Source organism: Montipora foliosa, chromosome 9, assembly GCF_036669935.1.
Source record: "Montipora foliosa isolate CH-2021 chromosome 9, ASM3666993v2, whole genome shotgun sequence".
In the NCBI taxonomy this organism is placed as follows: domain Eukaryota; kingdom Metazoa; phylum Cnidaria; class Anthozoa; order Scleractinia; family Acroporidae; genus Montipora; species Montipora foliosa.
In genome coordinates, this window is record NC_090877.1 from 43,047,863 (window position 1) to 43,067,862 (window position 20,000).

Genomic DNA, 20,000 nt, shown 5'->3' on the forward strand with positions numbered 1-20,000 from the left:
ATGTGGCGAATAGACTGATTGGGGCACGTACAAAACCCAGGTCTCCGCGGCCGGTTACAGGTCTCTGTTTCATTAAAGCTAACCTCTTGTTTAGGTCTAATTAGGCCTAAGGTCAGCTTTAAAGAATGTTTAGGTTTGTTTCTGTATATGTAAAACAGAGACCCGTGAACGAGATCTGTGACCTGAGAGAGACCTGTGTTTTGTACCTGCCGGACTATGTACCATTTGTGGCAGTTAAACGCTCCTCTAGACTTCAACTAGTTTCCTTTCCCGCTATCAAGTGTATCGCCCTAGCTGCCGGACTATAAATGTCACTTTTCAAAAATTGAGAAATCAAACTTTATTGATGTGCTTAAGTTCAGCAACGCTTTTAATTTCTTAAACATATTATACTATCTTCTTTGTATTCATATATTTCATTAAATAGCTCAACTATTTTAGTGAACTTCATAAATAAACAACTCATGCATGCTATAAAATTATTTAAAATCTCTGTCTTCAACATGTTCCGGGTGTCAAGTGGTTTTGGGTCAAGACAATAGAGTGTTTTCATTTGACGTCACAGCAGCCATGTTGGTGTTCCTAAACAATGGAACGGCGGCCATGTTGGTGTCCCCAACTGATCCTCCGGGAATTGAGCTCTGTTACCATGCAAACGATTTCTTTTGTTTCGGAGGAAAAACAAGGTTACGGATCACGTGAGTGAAAACACTCTATAATGGCTTACCAAATGTATATTGTCCTACCCCTTTAAAGTTTTTAGCTTGTTTAAAAGAGCTTTCAAAATGGTGAAGAACGGCGTTCATTTTATTGTGATAGCTCTTTTGGTTGCCGAGTTATTCAAGGTTTTGATTTATGCAAATTAGACGACTTGTGACGTCACATTGTGGACACAATATGATGTAAAATCACAAAAAATGGAATATCTCTGAGGACGTTTTCTGTATGGAACTGAAACTTTTCACAGTTATTATACTCATTACAAAGTTCCATGAACGTCCCACTGTGACGTTTCCATAGCAACGCAATGGGCTCCAGGCCCTCCCCATATAAAGGGTAAAATCAGAGTTTCCCTCCCCAATAAGGGTTATTTGCTCTTGATGTTCATTCAGTGGGTGTGAGCGAATATGGACATTACACAACATAAGCATAAGGAAGTCTGTTAGACTCTGGAGCAACAAAGAAGGCATTTTTCATTTCAGGAAGGTAGAGGTCTGGTAAGGAGTATGTTGCTATGGTGACATCATAATCACTATCGCAATGTGTAGTTTTGGCAGCACATCAACCATGCAAAATTTCAACCCTGCAAACTTAGTATTTGCAAAGATATTCCATATTTTGTGATTTTACATAATTTTGTGTCCACTATGTGACGTCACAAGTCCTCAAATTTGCATAAATCTAAATCTTGAATAATTCGGCAACCAAGACTGCTATTACAATAAAGTAAACGCCATTCTTCATCATATGGAAAACTCTTTCGAACAAGCTAATAAAAAAATTTGAGTCATATGCACTTTAAGGCCGAGACACACTAGGCGACAAGTCGCTTCGTGTATACTACTTGAAAAACAAGTCGCTGCGACACGACGCCTGTTCGTGCACACGCAGTGATCTCGTATGAGGGGGAATGTGAACTAGTTTTCTAATTCAATATGGCGGACCATATGACATTCTGTCATTGTTTGCATTTATATTTTGTCGCAGCGACTTGTTGCCTGAAGTGTACACACTGTGCTACAACGCTGCTTTCGCAAAGTTTGTCGCTGCGATCGGAACGACAAATTCTGCCGCAGCGATAATGATTTTCAAAAAATTAACCGTGTCACACGAAGCGAATTGTTGTGGCGACTTGTGCCCGCGACGTGTCGCAGCGACTTATCGCCTAGTGTGTCCCAGCTTTTAGAGATTATCCGGATACTGGATTCAAAACGACCTACTCGTAATGTATTCCGTGTAGTGACAGAAAATAATTAGACGTCAAACCACTTAAAATGTTCAAGAAATACCTCGCAAAATTTCAACAACATACAAAGAAACATTCTATTGTTAAATGAAAGCAAGAATACTCTTCATCTCAAACTGTCTACCGAACTTAATTTATGAAAAACATAAAACGTCATTTGACAGTACAGTGCAAAGGGAATCTTTTCTGGCGTCATTGCTTATATTTTGTTTCATTAACACACGAGTTTTCTCGCACAAGGCATCATGCTATTCACAAATTGGCTTCAAAAGGTAAAAGAACTTGTTAAACTTACTTAAAAGTCCAAGTTTAAGCCTTTTAGCTTTTCTTAACGAGCCAGCTATTAGCCATAAAAAAACTGATATATTTCGAATCGCTCAAAGATTTCTGGTATAATAGACAATTTTACAGTTGTGTGCTTAGTTACCTGGCCTTCGAATGAAAGTGAGGTTGGAGTTGACCTTGCTTTGATGGAAACCCCACTGCTTTTCTTATGTTAACGATGTTGTTCTCATGCTAATAAGTAGGAAATTACATAAGAAAAGCTGTGTGGTTTCTATCAAAGCAAGGTCAAGTCCAGCCTCACTTTCATTCAAAGACCAGGTAACTAAGCACACAATTGTAAAATGGTCTATGGGTTCAAATTCCCAGAGATAGCTCATTACGCAATGCACTTTCAATATATTCATGCAGTACTTTATTCTTTGCTGACTCATTAGAAATCGATAGCCTCGTGTTAATGCAGCATTAAAAATCGTAAACAACGACTCCCCCGTAGAACCCAACTGTTTCGTTCCATGCAGATTAGCTTAAGTGATTTATTGCATCCTGATCTTTTGACAGCTTCAAGGGTTTGAAGCCCTTGTCATATTAAAAAGGTCGGAAAAGTCACGACATGTTTACATTAACGAGAATTTATATTTTGAGATGACGTTCTCGTTGCCGTCTCAGTCGTCGTTGATAAAAGGGGCTGAGTCACGGTTAAATGGTTTGAAAAGTTTAGCTAAACTTTTCAATTTCGTTGTTCGCCATCCATGTCAATCTTCTCCATCCTTAACCATCCTCGTTCCTTTATGCTTTGTTATAATCTCTTTGGTGTTTTTCTATCTTTGTAAAGTATTATTTTCAGGTTTCCTTCAATTTAACAGTAATTTTGTCGATGCTCAAAATAACTCAAAATACCGTGACTGAGCTCCTTTAAGTTCTCTATCGTTAAAAGAGGTGGGCAAACAGCTTCAACTTCATTCAACATTCGCGATAACAAAAGAAATGTTGAATGGTTGTTGAAGCAAAGTTTTAACACTTTTTAACTCATTCAAAATCGATTCAACTCCGATTCAACATGTTTCAACACGGTTGAAAGAAGGGAAGGGAGGGGGGGGGGGGGGGATGGCAAGCGGTGTCAACATCGCCGTTGAAGCCGTGTGTCGGGGCCCACACCCCACGTGCATTGAATCCAGATTTGGATTTGGATACTAACTATGTTCGCAGTGGTTTCCCTCTCGGGAAGCGATGGAGAAACCAACTGCTCGCTGGATAAAATTAGCACTTTATCAGACAATATTAAAATACACTGCAAAATAGTCGTATTTTTTGCGAACGCAAGCGAACGCGGTAAATATTCGAACGAAACGTCTGGAGTGAGTGTAAAAACGGCAAAGGAGAATGGGGAGAGACGCCCTACGGGCGTGTGAGGCTCGCGCGCTTCACACGCGAGGATCACGCTTACGGCGCTTCGCGCCTTCCGAAAAGGGAAGAAAACGACTGTTTTGCAGTCTAATATTAAACCTAGTTTCAGATCAAGTGAAGATCTGAGCAAATAATTGGTAGATAATTCAAAAAACCATATATCCAAAAAGCAAGAAACACAGGCACCAGCAATTCACCGGTATTGACATGCGTGATGACAGTTATCCCAACTGTGATCCAAATCCAAGCAAAACCACGTGTTGTCGCATTTAAGAGAGGGGAGGAGTGGGTAAGTTGATAAAGGCAAGCGGCTTGGCTGGCCAAACGGAGAAGCGCCTGAAACAGGAGGAAAGGTCAAATGTGTTATGTTAGAGGAGAGTAGAGATTTGAATGCCGCCTCCTGATGTCACGAATGTCACGCTGAGAGAGCTGCAAAAATTAGCCAATCAGCGCGCACCGGAAGTAAACAATGAAAAAACAGTGGGCAGAAACTCCAAAAAAACTGTTAAGGAAGGAAGCCTTCGCCAGAAAATCCTAACAACTACTGCTAATGCTGTAAAGCGTAGCTGAATATTCTGTACGGTAATTCGTCGAAGTCCCTTCCACGGAAAATGAGTTTCGTTCGTCAGGGAAAAATTTAGCACACAAACTTGAAACGACGGGAATCGTAATACAGAAATCCGTTTTCCCTGACCGCATCTCCACCGTGTGAGACTCGTCGACCACAACTGCTGCCAAATTTCTATACAGCGAAGCGGTGTTATCTTTTCAAATTTATTTTAATGAAATACAGACATGAAAACTACTACATCACACCTTAATACTAGACAGATATTCTGATACCTACACCATTTTATTTTGGAATATTTTGTTTTCAAGTGTATCGGAGTATTGCGGAGTTAGCAGGAGATCAAGCCATCATTTGTGAAGCCGCCTTTTCGGCTTAACCAAATACTTGCTAAAATAGTGTAGAGTTCCTCTATCGTTCTCTATCGTTAAATCAGCAACTGAGGCAGCCGCAAGGCTCAAGTTTTTGTCCAAATGTGATCAGCGATAATGTTTTGTCGAGGACAGGAAACTACCACGGTGACATGAAGTCGCCCTCGTTCTATTTTGGTCTCTACGAAAAACAGTTGGGAAATAAGACTTTTCCCGAACCCTGTGGATAACAAAGATAGAACTTCCTTTCCTTCCAGTAGAGAAGCCATTGCATCCCGTTTCCCGAGCTTTAATTATGTAAAGTTACGGTAACATTGTAACATTCTACAATTTTCTCAAACGCATTTCTAACCACCTCATCTCTCGAAGCGAAGTATCGGAGCTTCTCAATGGTGACGTCACCAGAAAATTAAATTTCAGCCAATCAGTATTGCGCGTCCAAAATTTGGACGCGACATTCAAAATTCAAAGCCATTGCGGGAAGGCCCTCATTCTACCCCCCAACCCAGTCCCTCGGAGGGCCTGCTCGCTCGCTAGTGTTATGCTAATGTCGCAACATCATTGGAAAGTTCAAGCAATTGTGCAGGCGCAGGCAGCGCTAAAAGATCATTACATTGCAAACGAATAAATAATTCATGTTTCAAGGAAGATTGCAATTTAAGTCATTGTACAAAAGCTTGTAAAAAGTCCAGGCGGTGGCTGAACACAGTGTCTCCGAAGGCAGCGGTATTCTTTAAAGGCCGGTGCGGATTTTGAAAAATAAAACAAGTACGGCGACTCTGGCGAAAACTTATTTGTTCTCCTTCTTGCCATGGTCTTGGAAATTTTTTAGTAAAAACTATCGGGATGAGAAAGCGACGTTTCGACCGTTCAACGGTCATTATCAAGCAAAGTGAAGATAAAAATTTACATAAATACTAATTATATAGTAGAACAAAGAAGTGACAAATGTAAAAAGCATGAAAATGTTAAAAAGCGGGGTATTAAAAACAATAAGAACATACAAGAATAAATTGTTTACCAATTTAAATGTGACCTGTGCGATGCCGGTGATGTTGGCTTTTATTACACGACGGCACTTACATCAACACGTGGACGAACATAGACACACCTCTTCTTCCATTGGCAAGCATTTCCGTGACAAACACTCTTCGACACCGAAAGATCTCACTAGGAATTTTACCATCCTCAAAAAATGCAACAGCAAGTTTGACTGTCTCATCTATGAGATGTTCTTCCTTAACGAACTGAGACCAAGTCTCAATGTACATTGTGACTCAATTCGTGCGAAAGTTTTTAAATACTTTTCTTTTTATCTCATTCTTGTATGTTCTTATTGTTTGTAATACCCCGCTTTTTAACATTTTCATGCTTTTTACATTTGTCCCTTCTTTGTTCTACTATATAATTAGTACTTATGTAAATTTTTATCTTCGCTTTGCTTGAAAATGACAGTTGAACGGTCGAAACGTCGCTTCCTTATCCCGATAGTTTTTACTACAAAATGTTTTAAAAAACCTCTAAAGGTCTTGGAAATGCGCTGTAAATTCGCTTCCATTACGTAAACGCCATGGCGCTTTAGAAGAGAAACCTTTCAGAAGGACCAAAATCTTGAGACCAACAGCTGTTGGCTGTTTTACCAAATTTCTCGCAAACCTTTCATTAGATTTTGAAGAAATATGGGATTAAAATAGTTCCAATTACAAATGAGTCGTCTGTCAAAAAAGGTTTGACAGACGGCAAATACTTAGCAGACGGCAAAATAAGCTTCTGTCAGCGAATTATGAAGAACCCATCCGTTGACAATCTATGATAACAGGTGTTAAACGCACTTTAGTATATACCACACAAGTGAATAGTGCCCTCTACGAACACTGATTGGCTAGCTCGGACGTAGGATGGTGATTAGCCAAGCACTATTCACCTCCGAGTGCCGGGTGAAAAGTGGTGGATATCCAATTACTGTAATATTCACCTCCACTTTGGTGAATAATTGTTAACTATTTCTATTAATTTAAGTAAGCAAATGCTGCAAAAAAACTAATGAGTGACTTTTACATAAAACGAGGATTAAGCATCCTTTAGGCCTTCTTTTTAATCTAGCTGCGTTACCATGGTAACAGCCTGCAGAGCACATCAACTGTCAAAAATATAAACATTTGTGGTAGCACTTATAAGTGACAAAGATTCAGCTTCCAGGCAAAAATAAGGCGTCAAACAGTCAGCGTTGGCACCGTTCCGACTTAGACACTTGTCTTATTATTTTGAAAAGCGTCTATATATAGTACCTCAACTTGAAATCAAATCGTGCGTGGAGTTTATCTGCTTGAGATCTGTTTCAATCCTCTGAAAACCTGTTTTGTGATTAGTTAAAGTAACTTGACTCAAAAATGGTGTTCGTTGCGCACGTGCAACAGCTGACCGTTTCCCTTTAAAATAGCTTTGGCTACATTTGCTTGCCCTGCTTTTGATTGGTTCATTTACTTCTTCACTCTTGTTGTGATTGGTTAAAGTGCAGTTACTCTTATTTCTGACTGTCAGATCTACTTAAATGCTTGTCCTTCAATGTACACGTATGCAGGACACATTATGGAGTGTACTGTATCTGAGTCACCGTATTTACTCAAATAAGCACAGCGGTGCTTATTCGAGGGCGACGCTTATTTGACAAATTTACAGACGTATCACCCCAATCAAACAAACGTCTGTAAATTTTTCATTTTTCAACTTACATTTGCTCAGCTGATATTACATCTGATAGGCTGAAATTTTGCAGCGTTACTAAAGTAAAGGTGCTCTTTCTATTTCTGGTATCACATTTTAATTTTAACTTATTTGAATTTTCGGCCGCCATTTTGGAGAATGGTCTATTCTATTGTATTAGACATCGCCATATACAATACAATACAATACAGTATCGCGATCTTCTTATAGTTTTGCCTATGCGCGAGCCGTCAATATTTCGTGGTATTGCCGTCTCACTTTTGCGGCCTGTGATTGGTTCTAATGTTGAAATTGACGTCGTTGCACTGAATTGGGTTGCTGACGTACGCAAACAAATACGTTTCGCAGGTAGAAAGAATTGAAATTTCGATCAGGCGCGGGTTGATTGGTTTACAGTTTTATTTATCCTTATAAATGGGAGAAAATATATTTATTTTCTCCAAACTAGCCGTCAATATAATGTGGTATTGCCGTCTCAAAATCGCAATTTGTTTATAATACATACGTAATTGACCGCTCCCCATAAGGGCTTTTCAGGGCCAATGAAACACAACGAAACGACGGAACAGAACAACAGCAACTGTTAAAAATCCCAACTGGCCGGAGGCAAACTAGTTGGCTATTTACAAGTGCAGCTGGGAAGTTGAACCAGGGACTACCAGGATCAAATTCAACGAGTGGTCAGAGCGGGTCGTGAAATCCGGGATCTCCGGATCTCAAGGCAAGCGCCCTAACCACTGGGCCACACTGTCTCCTTATTATGTTTCAGTCAAAACATGCCCGATGATCACCTCAGTGAATTCGAGGCCCCCAGCTGGTTCTGTCAACGTTTCATGACGTGGCTGCATCCAGCATTAAGCTTTGCATGACGTCAAACTCAAGTCAAGTTTGTCATTAGTAGTTTTCCTTATTTAAATTCACATTAATGATTCAATGTCCTCCAAAAGATGACAAAGTAGTTTGGCAAAAAATCAACTTACCAATACAAATATACCAAATAACATGTCAATCACTCCTCTCTTAAATACTTCATCTTTCAGTGATGGAATTTCCCCAAACAATAACGCAAAAAATGGAAGACATATAACACTTGTAAAATTCAAAAGATACAGCAGTTCTGTGAAAGAGGCCTAGAAGAGGAACCAAAAATAAAGTAAATAAATAAAATGAACTAATTATAGGTGTACAGTTGTATAAATTATCCATCTCCCAATGTTCTTCCAACCTCGCATCCCCATGGAAAAGAACCCCGGTTCAGTTTGCATGACAATAGGGCCGTTTATACGAGAGAAAATAAGCCGCGGCTAACTCTGGCCGCGGCTTACGTAAGCCGCGAAAGGAACTATTTATACGAGTATAAACTCCCCGGCCAGGATAAGCCGCGGCTTGAGAAAGCCGTGAACGTAGATTTTGTACCATTTATACGGGGTGTTCGCGGCTTATTTTCTCTCGTATAAACGGCCCTAATGTGGCTCCAAATACTTTCAAGAAAGGTTTTCTAGTTCCACTATATGGGAAGTGTGGCCCATGAAAAATAACTAAAACAAAACTTAATCGGTCGGGGCTTGTTGCTTGTCTGAATTTTAAAAGGTCTCATGTTGGTGCTTTTTCAATGTGTCATGTCGCTGGTCGGAAATTAAATGCAATTTTAAAAAAAGGATGTCATTTGTCGCGGTTTCACTTTAAGTGCTGTCGCTACTTTTTAGGCCATGTCGCTTGTCATAATTTACCGTTGCAGAGCCTAAAAGGCGCGTTCGAAAACTTTCGTAAATGTTTAACATAAAGTATATTGAACATACTCTGTCCCACCCAGGTCTGAGATTTTTTCTCTGCCCTTGGATGATGAACAAAATTTAAAGTAGTTCCTGATGCTGTTGTTCAGCTAAGGTTCTTTATCCATCTCTCACATTCACAGTAGTGTTAAGGCCTGACTTGATTCTGTGCCATCATAGTCATACACAAAACTTATTTTCCTATGAACCAATTAAACCAATCTGCCTAAGAAACACATTGCAAAACAAATAGAAATGAAGACATGCATTTGCATTTTGGAATGGGCCTTGTTAGACATAATAGGAGACATACCTTTGACAAATTATTCTTTCCATGAACAGTGAAAAAGGCAAGGGAAGAAGCCATAATAAAACCAAATGCTCCATCAAGCAATGTCGTCTTGTAATTCGCAATTCTATCTTGCATACCACAGAACAGTACCATGAGGAGGGAACATGATAGTGATACTATTATTATAATCTTTTCTGGATAACTCTGGCGGTTCGTCATCCAAGTCGCTAAAACAACTAATGGAGCTGTCATCGCTAATGAAACCTAAAAAAGATGAACCCCTTATATATGAATTTTTAAGGTCTCAGAACACATGTAATATTCTTTTTTTCATTGTTGGCACATCATGGTAGTCTAATACTGACTTAAGTGAGGTAAGCATTTATAATCTTTTGATTATCTTTTCTAGTATAATTATTATTATACAATTTCTAGTATAGAGTATTGTCCGACTTAAGTGTGCATGTATTCTAATAATAATAATAATAATAATAATAATGAATGTGTTAATAGTGAACAAAGAATGCTCAACCAATACCTTGCAAGCATGATGAGAACCTGCTGAAGTACATGACTGTATGTTACAATAGAAATGGAGCTGTTGAGAGGCAGGCTAGACAGTAAAGAGGACTTTAAGAAAAGGGAAGCGGATGAGCAAAATGCATGGCCAGTTTGAGAAAGAAACTGAGGAAATAAAGACTGAGACATCAAGGAACTGGTTCACCAAAGGTGACCTGAAGAGGGAAATGGAGAGTCTGCTGATAACAGCCCAAGACCAGCCTCTGAACACAAAGTTGGTGAAGAGAGGTGTTTACAACATGGGTGGAACCAACAAAAGAATGTTGACTATGGGGGGGAAAAGTGGAGTCAGTGTGATTGTAAGCGCGTGCTAAATGCTAGCGCAAAGAGAATTCAAACGCCGCCGTGACAAAGTTTGTCATTTACCTACCCCTGTACACTACCCTGGATGCCAGAGGTTTTTTCTCTCTTAGAGCGACGGATTAGAGAGGTGCGGAGCGGCGAGAAAAACCTCTGGTACAGGCTGTTGAGAACCTCACTTCCAAGCCCCGTTTGATTGACATCGAAATAACTCAGTAAATTGATACGTGACATAACCAACCAATCAGCATCTTCGGTTCCCACAGTACATTCGTCTTATTTACTTCGATGTCAAATTCAAAAATTCAATGTTCCATATAAAACTTTGCTGTCGAATATGAAAATAAAAACTTAAATTTGAAATGTGGATGTCAAATTCAGAAGTTGAATTTTGGCGGACATATACAAACAACAAAAAAAAATGTAGAACCCACTGAACTTTTTCTGCCTTCAAAGACTCGATTTCCGGAACTTTGCAATGTTTCGATTATGGCCACAGTGGGCACAAGGAATCAGGTTGATGGCAATTGAAAACTTGTTTGAACTACTTTCTGTTGCTAAACCAATCAGAGTACTCGTTAGAACTGACAAGTTCCCAGAACCAATTGAATTGCTAGGGTCAAAATCTGACTCTGGGAATATAAAACGGCATCCCATTGGACCAGCCTTCTCAAAGAACTCAACGGCCTGCACCAGAGGTTTTTCCTCACCTATTCAGTCACTCTGAGAGAGAAAAACCTCTGGCAGCCAGGGTACCTGTACACTGGTCATAATTTTTTTTAAATGCAAAAAGTACCCATATGAGGTCAGTGATCACTGGTACCAACATTCCCCAGAGAGGGTACTAGATGATTCACACACACGTAAGATTGTCTACGACCTTCATTCATGATGGACAGGGAGATTGGGCATTGAAGACCTGACACGTACATTGTAGTATTAAAAAAAGACCCATACAAGTGACAGTTGATTGACGTTTCAATTCCTGGGGACCAAAACATCACAATGAAGGAAGAAGAAAAGATCACTTGACCGTCTAACTACTCAGAGTTAAGAAGGTTTTTTTTTAAATTATTCAATATTTATCGAGGGGCATCCAATTTAGCAGAGCTATTTTAAATGGAGCCCTCACACAACACAAAAACAAAGACATTAAAAAAACTAGACAAATAATTAAGTTATAAAGGCAACATGTACTACAGGAGTTACTGTTTAAGATGGGGGTTTAGTTTGATCTTACACCTGTAAATTTGCAAATGTCTCTACTTGTCTAATGTTTCTCAGAAGGGTGTTGTAAGTCAGACCACCGATTATTCTGAAGCTTCCCTGTGGTCTGAAGTTGCCTGCTTCCAAGGTAAAAGTCATCCCATTAGTAATTGGAGCATCAGGGTCAATAAATTTCCATTGAAGATAAAAAGCCACATGTGCCAATTCAACATTGACTGCAACTGCATCAGAGTCAGAGAAGAATTGTAACAACTATAATAACAATGGTATATTTTGGCATTCCAAATTACATTTAAGAAATAATCTTGCCCTTGGCAGACATCTTGAGAATTGATTTCACGGTAAGGAACTCAGGCCTTGATCTTGTTACGTCATCCAGATTAAAAAATTTCCTGATTTAGCATCCACATGGTTCCGGATTCATCGCAGATTTAAAAATATCCCCTATGGAGAGCGTATTCAAAAAGTTCGGAATTTGCCAGCGAATTTGCCGGATACGTGTGGATGGAAGGCATAACCTGGAGAAAAACCTCTCAAAGCAGAGCAGAGTAGAGAACCAACCACTTTAATAGCCTGCAGTGCAGGTGTATTTTGGGTGCGCGAGTGCACATTTTCGTATTAGGCCACCATCTTAGATTTGGTAACTGTGGAAGATTGGGGCAAGGAAATATTCGAGTGCCCCACCCCCAACCCGCCACTGCACCAACCCTCTCCCGGTCAAGCATCTAATCACAATCCAAGATGGCGGCATCGAAAACCTGATTTATCTAGTGTTCTGCGCCAAAATAACGCCTGCACTGCAGGCTACCAACCACTCAACTCTCATACTGTACAATGATGTATGATGCCAAGACAAGTCTGCAAAGCAAACCAGGGAAACTTTTGTGGGAGGCAAGTAGTCTCTCACCACTATACCACATCTCCTCTCCCTTTACATGTATTCTTTCAAAAACATTAAAGAGCTCATACTATTCTCAGCTTCTAAAATTTTATGACTTTCCAATTGTCCCTTTGAACTTAGAATGACCTTCAGTTCACAAAAAAATTATATAAGCACAAACATGCACAAATTCTAGTTGTATTTCCTAAGTTAGTTTAAAGATCAACCACTTACTAACCAAAGCGCGAGGGCCGTATTGGTCCAGTACGGCCCGAGCAAGCTCGGTTAGTAAGTTGTTTATTATATGGCACTCTGTTCCTGATAGTAAAATGCACTTCCGGTGCAATCAATCCTTTTAGCTTTTTATCTTTTAGCTTTTTACCTTTTTAGCTTTTCAATCTTTTTATCTTCTTCTGGTAGTTTCACTGTGAAGAATGACAATATTCACAGAACTTTTTCTTTCGCTGTTTTGGTTGCAAATTATGAATTTGCTGGCTTTGCTCCAAAACAAAAATACACAGCTTAGACCGTTTCCACGGAAATGGTCCGTACTGCAAAATCCCGACTGAGAAAGAACCAATCAGAGCGCTGGGATTTGCCCAAGACTGGCCTTGCCATATAATAAAGGGTTTTATTTCAGAAATACACACTCATCTAGACTAACACAGAATCTGTTAAGATGACATATAAGAAAGAAAGAACAACTGTTACATCACATAAACCACATACACAAAAAGATTCAGATCCTCCTGAACTGCCAAATGTTGACTGATTGAGATCCAATCCAAATGTGACCATAACAGCAACATGTAGGACAAGAAAGGGAAGGAAATATCTAGCCTGGCTCCTGAAACTAAAAGAAAAGTAATAACTACAGTATTGGTCACTGATGGTAAAAATCATTGGTCAGGAATTTGAAGACCGTCCACCCTCTTTTATGTAAACTGCAGGAGGCCACAAACATTCATTTACGACAACCTGCAATGAACTGTGATCAGGACTCTCACCTTCTTCCAATTCATTATCTATACTCAACAGAACATTGCATATCTGATTGGCCAACGATGAATGCATATATATATATACATAAGGTTGTAGAGTGCAGAAGAGGTTATGGAGTGCAATTACGGAAGTTGTTATGAGAACACAGCAACCGAGTAATTTTGTAGAGTATAATAACTATTGTAAAATCTTATGAACTTGCTCGTGCATTTTGTGATTATAATGGCCACTCGGTGTGATGTTTTAAAAATTCATAGATTACACTTGCCCACAACTAGTGCAATTTTGAGAACTTTCAAAACATCACTCATGCCCATAAGTAACGAAATGCACTTGCAATCAATTTCCGAAATTTAAGGCCAAGTAATATGCGCAACACTGTTGTTTTCAAGTTGAAAAAAGTTGTTGCTTGTATTACCACCTACGTGGCCGGCTTGTCACGCAACAAAATCCTGTGTTGCCAGTTGAAGACATTTAAATGATTGGTCAATTGCAAGCAGCTGCATTAAAACAAAAATGGCAACTGCTACGGACTATCGAAAGAGAGCACTTGCCACACCTTTTTTTAAAGAATGCTGTTAGAGGAAGAAGAAACAAGACCTCAAAAACATATTATTGTAAGATTTACATGTACATGCTGGAGTGGACTGTGCGAAGGGAGGAAAGGGGATTAATTTCCACCAGCTGGTGAAGGAACTTGAAGTTAGTGACATTTACATCACGTACAGATAATTTTTTTAGCTTGTCCAAGGAACAATTTTGCTTTCTAATGGAAACGTTATCTCCCTTAATTTAGAAAAAGGAACACAGTATTCCTATTTCTCCACCAGTCATGTTTTTATTTTCATTTTGCCACGATGCTGCGCTTGTCAGTGACAACCAATTACAAGTCCCATTGCATCCATTTGTTGCCAAAAGTAGAGCTTTCTTCCACTCTCCACAACACGTTGACGTGACTTGCAACACAGGATTTTGTTGCGTGACAAGTTGGCCATGTAGGTGGTTATGTTCTTTCTTTCATTGTTGGCGCATCGTTGTAGTCTAATCTCGATTTAAGTTCTTGAACTTGCAAAGCAACAGTGTCATGTGTGACAAGTTGAAGGAAATTGTTGCCCATATTACTTGGCCTTTATGGAACAATAATTATTAATGCAGCCTCTTCAAAACAACGCTGCAAATCTTAGAAAAAGAAGGAGTCAGGGTGGATTTCAAAAGCCATGTGTACCTTTCAAGAACTTTGTTGGTGAAGAAGAATAGTTAGCTTAGGTCACTGATAGCTGCTTTTCCTAACATAAGGAGCTGTTCCCACATCCAAAACACATTCCCTAAAGGCCGATACACACGAGGGGTTTTGCTCCTGGAGCATGCAAGGCTCCAGGGGCATGCTACTGGAGCAAAACTCCTCAGTGTGTACCAACCATTTCAAGAGAAATCTTCATCCTCGGGAGCAGAATTTCCACCCGGCAAAATGCTCCATGGTATTAAACAAGTTAAATATTTGGAAGTTGAATCTCCCACGGGAAATTGAGCAGATCTCAAAATGTTCCCTCATGTGTAATGACACTTTTTTTGCTGCACGTGGATTAATATGGCAAATGTAAGGCATTGACCAATCAGATTATGCAATGTTTTCATCCATAATTCCTTTGGAACTAATTGACTCTAGATCAAAATTCACAATGGCGTCCAAAAGATCTCGAACTAAAGCAAGTGGATGCAAAAACCAGGAAGCTGCCTGGAGTGTTACCAACACAGTAATAGACCCCACAGTTACATGATAAAAATCATAATTATAAAGACTATGGAAGTAAAGCCGTAACGAAGAACTAATGATAGAAAGTGTTTGCACCAATACTGGCCAAATTACTAAAAAATCCCAACACGCATATCAAAAGTAGGCGGCACACACTTCTCCAAACATCATCATCATCATCATCAAATTAATCAAATTTTCTTCTTTGAATTTGACCTCAAGTAAGCAATCCATCCCAAAGCAATATGTATTCTTAATTTCGTTTGCTCCCTCGTGTGTACTATAATATGAGGCAAGCTCCCGCAGCATGGTGCCTGGTGTGTACTGGTCGTAAAATGCAAATGACAGGTCTTTTTGACACCTGTGTGCCTTAAAACCGACCATAAAGACGCTTCGTCCTAAACCATTTCCGATTTTAAATATTGATGTACTAAAATTTAATACTTTTAAAAAAATTTATCATTCAACAAATAATGCACTCTTTCAATTGCAAACGCGTCCTTTTTTTTAAACTAAAATTTGTCCACACGGCCCCACTGTACTTGATAATGTTATTAAGCCCACAAACCTTTTACTTCTTTTTCTTCCCCAGCTTTTGAAAATAAAAACGATGACACAACTCTCCAGCCAGTAGAATGAAATAAACGAATGTGAACGTTGAAACAATCGAAATTGAAAAAGGCTTTCGACAACCAAGATCGCTGCATAGAGCATTGTCGACATGTAAATCGCGCAAAGGTTAAGCTTGCTAAACATTGTGACAGTCCTTTTGCGTGATGAATGTTCGGCGCTAGATTCTGGGAACTGTGAAAATCTTTCCGCCAAAACATCGCCTTTGGAATTGGTGTCGTAAACAGGACGATTTGTACGTTCGTGTGACCTTTCATGTAGTTCAATGCCAATCTCCATTTCACATCAAATGGCTGGATCATCTCCAGACGTGATTTGCGAGTCAGGAAAAATTCATCGTTGTCTACTTAAGAGCAGTCCTGGGCAGTAGTAGGATTGTAACCATGGGGACCATACCCAGCCTTGGCACACTCCGCAGTTAAATTCTTGAATATCAAGCGATTTATCCCAGCATCATTTTAAAGAATGCATTAATAATGGTAAACGAGTGAAGTGTTATCTTTATCTTTTTTTTTTTTTTGCCTTCTTCTCGCGAAATCTTTCCTGAAAGCTGTTTGTGGCCTTTTGAAACTCTTCCCTAGCAGGGGAGGGGAGGGGGAGGGTACTATCATTTGATCTTGTGGATTCAGCAAATGTAAAAATGTGTGCACAAAACAAGTAAGTAACATGTATACTGAAATCTTTGGACAGATTAAATTCTTAAGCTTGATTTGTTTTTTTAATTCTTGTGTGCTTTAACCTAAATCAGATATTTTACTCGTTTTTTGAACTTCCTTGTAATCTCTCTGATGATGTGTTCTGCGGTTGACTTCACACGTTAACCTTTGAGTTGGATGAACAAGACGCCTGTGAGGGTGTATCCGTGGGATGCACAACAGTTAGCATAAATTGTCCAGTTACAGTTAAGCACAACTACGGATAAAATTAGGAAAATGACAAGAGTTTACCAGAAAGACGAATATGTAATTTAAATAACAGGTATTTGCTGTAAAACAGAAATAGAATTACAAAGTTTACGCCCACAAGAATTCAGAATCTCAACAGCCGAACTTGAATTCTTGTTTCAAGTATTTCAAAATATTCCTGTTACCGAGTTTATAAGATCGACTGTGAATTTGGAAAGTGGTTCCATGATCAAATTTTCTACGCGACTGTCGAACTAAAGCAAGTGGATGGTCGAAAAAAAAAAACGAGGAAGCTGCCTGGAGTGTTACCAACACAGTAATAGTAATAGTTCCTGTGGTCACATGGGGTTCCTGTGGTCACCTATCACGTGATTTCGCAGGCGTGAAGAATCGAGATTTTTTGGGTGGACTAACCTGCGATCAGGCCCATTTTTAGCTTCGCCCATATGTTCTCTAAAGTCGTCGCTCGCTAAAATTGGGCCTGACCAAAAGTCTCTCAAGAATATTCCGGACGGTCGGCCAAATTTTGGCCGACCAAACTCGTGATCTGATTGGCTGTTGAAACGCCGGAAGTGAAAATGCCATCGTGATTGCGCGGAGCTCTCGCGAAGTTCTGGAGACTAATCCGCCATAAGTGTACGAAAAAATTTGCTCCCTTTTGTTCTTACAATGCCGTGGACGGTGCAACTTGATTTTATTTGTATAAATGGAGATATGCCATCTGAAACATCTCATAATTTGTCCAGAATCGGGTTTGAATCTCTGGAACGAGTGAAATTAGCGATTCCCTTGTGGGGCTCTGTGGCCATGGGGTTGAAAGTACTTTGGCACAAACTTCCCTGATGTTTTGAAAGCTAAATAGCTGGTTCTTTCAAATGGCAATGAAAGCCGATGCATATTGGTTTCCTGGATGAGACAGGGGACATATATATCAACAGGAGGAGATGCTGATAAAATGGCAAGTTACACGAATGCATGTTTTGAATATCTGTGTATCAAACGGCTTTATTTATTTACTGTACATGACACGGTTTGTTTGCACACTTCATAATATTTCCAGTTGATTTAACTTAAAACTCGCACTCCAGAAACTAAACTGGCATGTTTCCAGAGAGATCAATTGTACAACAATAAAAGAAACTTTGCGAGTCCATCTTACTGTTCGTACTCCATCAAAAAATTAACAGCCAAACTTATCATGATTTTACTGCGCGCAATTCTAGAAATAAACTGCAACTGAAGATATTACCCGAAAAAATCACCAAAGAAACCTTCATGGGCAAACACGTTAAAGGAATAATGTATTTCCAAACCGTCCAACGACAAAATGCTAGGTTATCTCAATTACAAATTAAGATGTCAAGCTTAAAAGATTGCATATTCACCGGCCTTTGCCGCAATATAGTCGTCGAAAACATTCCCCATGCTTTAAATGTGTTTTTCTCAAATTAAAGCCAACGGTAACTTTCGAATTCGTTTATAATATTCCTCCCACGGTAATTAACTCTGGTCAAAACAAAACAGCGTGAATCTGCCGTCCACGCGTGTATTGGTGTAATGGAAGTAAATTTGATTGGCCGATGAAGGACATGTCAATCAATCAAAAAAAGTGGGTGGAAGGAATCTCGAAGAGGAATTTGGTCAGGCTCTATTTTTCGTTTCGCCAACTGCACATTACGTATCACGCGAAACTAAAATAGAGCCTGATCGCAGGTTATGGGTGGACGGGAGTGGACGGGCGATGTGCAAAATCTGAATCTGCGCCATTTTGAATTTTGAATAAGAACTATGCGCACGCATCTATTTATTTTTATCAAGAGCGCGGGAGAGCGCGGGCTCTGCGCGCGCAACTATTTTCAGCTGAAAACCTTTTCAAGATTTTCGCGGGCTCTCAACGAGTTACCTCGTGCGAACGGACTTTGCGTATTCTCGATTTCCGCCGCTCACTCGAGTTCGGGTATCTCCCCGAGATTTCGGGAGTGAGCGCTGGCTCATTTCCCGAAACAGCGGCTTGTAATCGAGCCTAGACTTTGCGTCGACTTTGCGTGGATCGAAAGGAATACAACCACCATTGGTAAGTTCAATTCATTTTTTCAAACTTTAATGCGATGTTTCTTAAAAAGTTCATCGTTGCTAATTGGCAAAGCGTTATCAGGGAAGTGTTTACTACGTCAAGAGTATATGTAAAGCCCGATGTCGGCATCCGAGCAACGACAAACCAAGCACCTTTGCTGTCGTCCTCCTGCTGTGAATTGATGTCGACTTTTCTGAACAAAACGGGAACTCAACCGGGTAATTGTACTCTGACCCATAGCGGTCACAAATACAAACCAAATGAACCGAGTGATTGTGGTCGGTGTCCATTGAGCCAAATGACCTTTTGTAGTCACAAACGAAATGAACCGAATATTTGTATCTGGTGGCGATTTAGTAAACTGAAACGTCGAATGAATTCAACTGTTGTGCTATTAAACAACCCACTAACCGTTCATGGGCTAATCAGTGTTGTGCTATTAAATAACCCACTAATCGTTCATGGGCTAATCAGTGCTGATTGTAGTTCACAAGATCATGATGAGACTTTAACAATTCGTAACTGTGAGAAAAATGAGAAGCACATTAATTATCACCCTGCAAGCAGAGCCTTTCTTTTGCTTGCTCGATTTTGGCATTCTCGAGAAAGGCTCTGCATGAATCGAGTAAGATCTTTATTGAATATGCGCTGCATGTTGCCAGGATACAGTCTCGAACCCAAGCCAAATATGCCAGATCTCGCCGCCATCTTGGTTTTTCGTGGTACAGCGGGCTCAATTATAACCATCGGTTTTGTCACTAAACAGACGCTCGCACTGGAAAAACCGGTTTGACGAGAGAAAACAAGATTGACTAGTCCAGAAGTTCGGGCTGCGGCAGCTTCAAAGAGTTGACGCGATTCGAGCAGAGCCTACTTTTCTCCTCTTCAGTAAAGAAAAAGACAAAAGGAGGCTCTGCTCGCAGGGTGATTAATTATTATAGTGTAACTATTTCTGAGAAAGTTGAATCTGGTAAGAAAACAGTAAAGCGTCTGAGGAAAAGGGATAGGGAACCATCTCGAATTCCTGTTAAGAGAATTCTAAAGGGTCTAAACAAGAGAAAGTTCAGGAAAAGAATACAGTCTTTTGTAAGGCAACATCTTCCAGACAACTCTTTCATGAGTGATTTGTGTAAAAATTACAAAACCTGGAACATATGGTATATCACTGATCATTCTTATAGTAAATTTGTTTTTTACATGAAGTTACAGAAAAAAAATGTAAAACAAGAGAAAGGCATTGTACATGTAGCTGTAGACAAACACACAAT

At 39.7% G+C, this 20,000-nt stretch overlaps 1 protein-coding gene and 1 long non-coding RNA gene across 3 annotated transcripts in view; one reads left to right on the forward strand and one right to left on the reverse strand.

Annotated features, from left to right (window-relative positions):
• Nucleotides 1-352: 352 nt before the first annotated feature.
• The window catches only part of LOC137971090 (uncharacterized), a 28,682-nt gene continuing 9,034 nt past the window's right edge, over nt 353-20,000 (reverse strand). Inside the window, exons 1-5 of one of the 2 annotated variants that reach the window (XM_068817814.1) lie at nt 15,692-16,172; nt 13,098-13,221; nt 9,404-9,646; nt 8,299-8,448; nt 353-3,991 (exon numbers count right to left, since the gene is read on the reverse strand). In XM_068817814.1, the coding sequence (XP_068673915.1) occupies nt 3,761-3,991; nt 8,299-8,448; nt 9,404-9,646; nt 13,098-13,221; nt 15,692-16,032 (1,089 nt within the window). In that variant the 5' untranslated portion in view covers nt 16,033-16,172 and the 3' untranslated portion in view covers nt 353-3,760. Of the gene's footprint in view, nt 3,992-8,298; nt 8,449-9,403; nt 9,647-13,097; nt 13,222-15,691; nt 16,173-20,000 lie in introns of those variants that run through there. The other variant, XM_068817815.1, reaches the window with a different exon arrangement.
• LOC137971095 (uncharacterized) overlaps nt 18,664-20,000 on the forward strand; it is a 9,625-nt gene continuing 8,288 nt past the window's right edge. Inside the window, exon 1 of the long non-coding RNA XR_011116926.1 lies at nt 18,664-18,732. This is a non-coding gene — a long non-coding RNA (uncharacterized lncRNA). The remainder of the gene's footprint in view (nt 18,733-20,000) is intronic.